Raw genomic sequence first — 2,857 nt, 5'->3', positions numbered from 1 at the left:
AGTTCATTAAAATTTTTAATTTTCATAAAATATAAGTTGAAAATAGGAATAAAAAATATCATCAGGCTTTTTGAAACTTTTAAATATATAAAAGTGAATAGTATCTAAATATTAATATTTTAAAAAAATATATTAATAAAAACATAAGGGAAAATTAATAATACCAGAACTAAACACGTAAATCCAATAAAAAAAAATATGTTTGTGAGGTGTTATACATATTATATTATTTTGAGGAATGACTTATAGTAAGTGGTGTGCATTCCATAATTTTGCATATATTTATATTTACAAATTATAATTCTATTTTTTCAATAGTTTAATCCAAATGTTTAACTAATCAATTATAGCGCCGAATAATATAATTTTTTTAATAAAAAAAGAAATATTCGAGTTGCTTAGCAAGCAAATCTTTCGTGATATCTTCTTACCATACACTCCCCCTAGATTTGCTATTTATTAATTCTCAGAATTCATAAACCTAAAATCCTTCCTCATTTGATTTCATCTTTTCCAAGCCCTCTTCTTCTTCCCTCCTCCAACATGAGAAAAATAAATAACATTATTCTTCTTTTCATTCTTCTGGTTCTTATCGTATCCTTTACTTTGATCATTTCACAGTCCTCCACAAATCCAGCAAACATTTTAGAGAATACAAGGAGCAAGATAGCTATTTTGCAAAAGGTAATCTCTTCTCTATCTCTCTAATTTTCTCAGATCAGTCAATAGAGTTTTGTTTATTCGTGATTATTTCAGGATAAACAGACACAAGACTTGAAGAGATTATTGAGAAGCGCTGCAAGAAAGGATAACACGGTGATAATCGCCATGCTGAATGAAGCACAAAATTCAATCTTCGATCTGTTCACTGAGAGCTTCAAAGTGGGGAATGGTACAAGCAGTCTACTGAATCACATGGTAGTTTTGGCACTGGACCAAGGGGCTCTCGAGCACTGCGAGTCCCTAAACTTGCACTGCTATTTCCCCAACTACGCGAACAACTTTGAGAGCAGAGAAAACAGAGAGACGACGATGATGAAGAGGCAAATTGAGTTCTCCAAAGAAGTTCTACAGCTCGGCTACAATTTCATATACACGGTAAATTGATCTTAGACTTGAGTTTATTTGTGTCTTAATTTCCTCCCAAAAAAACTCGATCTTTGCCTTGTAGGATTTGGACGTGGTGTGGTTTCGAAATCCCCTGCGTCATTTCAACGTCCTTTCTCAACTGATTTTAGCGACGGAGTTTTACAGAGGAGAGGAGTCGCTTGAGAATTCGCCCAACGGAGCTTTCATGTACGTGCTGTCCACCACCCAGTCGATTGAATTCTTCAGGTCTTGGCAATTCACCGCGATGCGCTACGTCGGCGGAGATCGCCGGACGATTTTGACCAGAGCGGTGCGCGAAGGCGCCGGTCCATTCCGTCTGAATCTGCAGTTTCTCGACACTGATTACTTCGGCGATTTTTGCCGGCGAGGGGTCGACCTGAGCAAGGTTGTCGCGGTGAGAGCGGGGTGGTGCTGCGACGGCAGGGCAGGCGATTTGGGCGCTGCGAGGGCTCTTGCTCGAGAGTGGAAGAACTACGCGTCGCTGCCTGTTGAGAGAAAAGGTTCCTCTTTTGGAATCAAATACGAGTGTAGGAGTTGATGAGAAGTTCATTAGACAAAAGTGGGGAAATACATTATTACTCCTTATTGTTTCTGAGTTTTCCCACTCATATTCTTAAAATATTTTTGTTCTCATTTATATCACTCATAAATCATTTTCGTTCTCACTTATGTCCCTGCTGTTAACTGGTCCGTGAATATGAGACGGAATCGGCACATGATCTGCACGTGCTTGTAAAAATCCCCTAAAAATCCCGATTCCTTGTTCCTTCGACGCAAACCCTAACGCTCCTCTCCAAATCTATTCTTCCACTTCGTTAAACCCTAGCTCTCCTCTCCAAATCGATTCTTCCCCTTCGTTAAACCCTAGCTTTCCTCTCCAAATCAATTCTTCCCCTTCACTCCAATTCCGCTAGCGGTCGGCCGACGAATTGAAAGAGACAACCTCGTTTGGCCTCTGTCTGTAAATGTTGATGAAAATTTTTCCCAGATCAATTTCGTTACTTTAATTGACGCTTTTGGCGAACATTTATCATTAGCCTTCTCATGATCGTGTTCACCAGACTTCTAGTGTGTTCGTGAGTATATATTATAGGCTATAATTCCTTTGAGAGAAGCATCTTGTTTGATAAATTTAGTTATTTTAATATGTGGTGAACATTATAGGCTTCTCTTGTTCGCCACACTTCTCACGATCGTGTTCACCACACTAGTTTTATGGGCATATATTTATAGTTCAATCATTTTTTAAGAAGTATATACTTATTATTTCTCTAAAGTTTTAAGAAGATTTAATTAATGGTAGAGAATTGTATGCTCTATGATTTAATCATTTAGAAATATAAACATGTAATATACTCATAAACAAGAAAATTTAGTATAATGCTTGTAGTTCTATTTTCTTTATCGAAGATAGTCTAAAATAATGCATTGGTTATGTTTTTTACTCAGTATTAGTAAAGCCTAGTGGTATAATTCAATACTAGTTTTATTATTTCTTATAGTGTAATGTGAAGAAAAGATACTGCCATTGACCTCTGATGGCTAGACGAAGTAAATGCTTTTGGAATTGCACTCCGGGCTATGGTATTACTTATTTTTTATTAAAAAATTATATATTTGTTGTTTAATTGTTTGATGGACTACATTTTTGTATTTATTTATAGGTAATGTTGGAGAAGATTTATTTGTAAGTTTGAAAATGTATTATAATGGAGCAATGAAGGACACGAGTACATCCAAAGAATAT

The 2,857-nt window shown here is 36.2% G+C and overlaps 1 protein-coding gene across 1 annotated transcript; it reads left to right on the top strand.

The window, feature by feature from the left end:
- The first annotated feature begins 675 nt into the window (after positions 1 to 675).
- LOC121972779 (uncharacterized protein At4g15970-like) lies at positions 676 to 1,648 on the top strand. The gene is made up of 2 exons (XM_042524415.1): positions 676 to 1,098; positions 1,172 to 1,648. Exons 1-2 carry the CDS (start codon positions 829 to 831, stop codon positions 1,646 to 1,648), a joined length of 747 nt encoding a protein of 248 aa, XP_042380349.1. The 5' UTR covers positions 676 to 828.
- The last annotated feature ends 1,209 nt before the right edge of the window (positions 1,649 to 2,857 follow it).

The sequence above is a fragment of the Zingiber officinale genome, chromosome 4A (assembly GCF_018446385.1).
Source record: "Zingiber officinale cultivar Zhangliang chromosome 4A, Zo_v1.1, whole genome shotgun sequence".
Lineage (NCBI taxonomy): Eukaryota > Viridiplantae > Streptophyta > Magnoliopsida > Zingiberales > Zingiberaceae > Zingiber > Zingiber officinale.
Note: the sequence above shows the minus strand (reverse complement) of the source record. Positions and strands in the feature narration are given on the sequence as shown.

Bases quoted from the DNA above. Each gene is read 5' to 3' on its own strand.
- LOC121972779 (XM_042524415.1), top strand. From the start codon at position 829: ATGCTGAATGAAGCACAAAATTCAATCTTCGATCTGTTCACTGAGAGC. The intron at 1,099-1,171 runs GTAAATTGATCT...TTTGCCTTGTAG, and splicing joins GCTACAATTTCATATACACG to GATTTGGACGTGGTGTGGTT.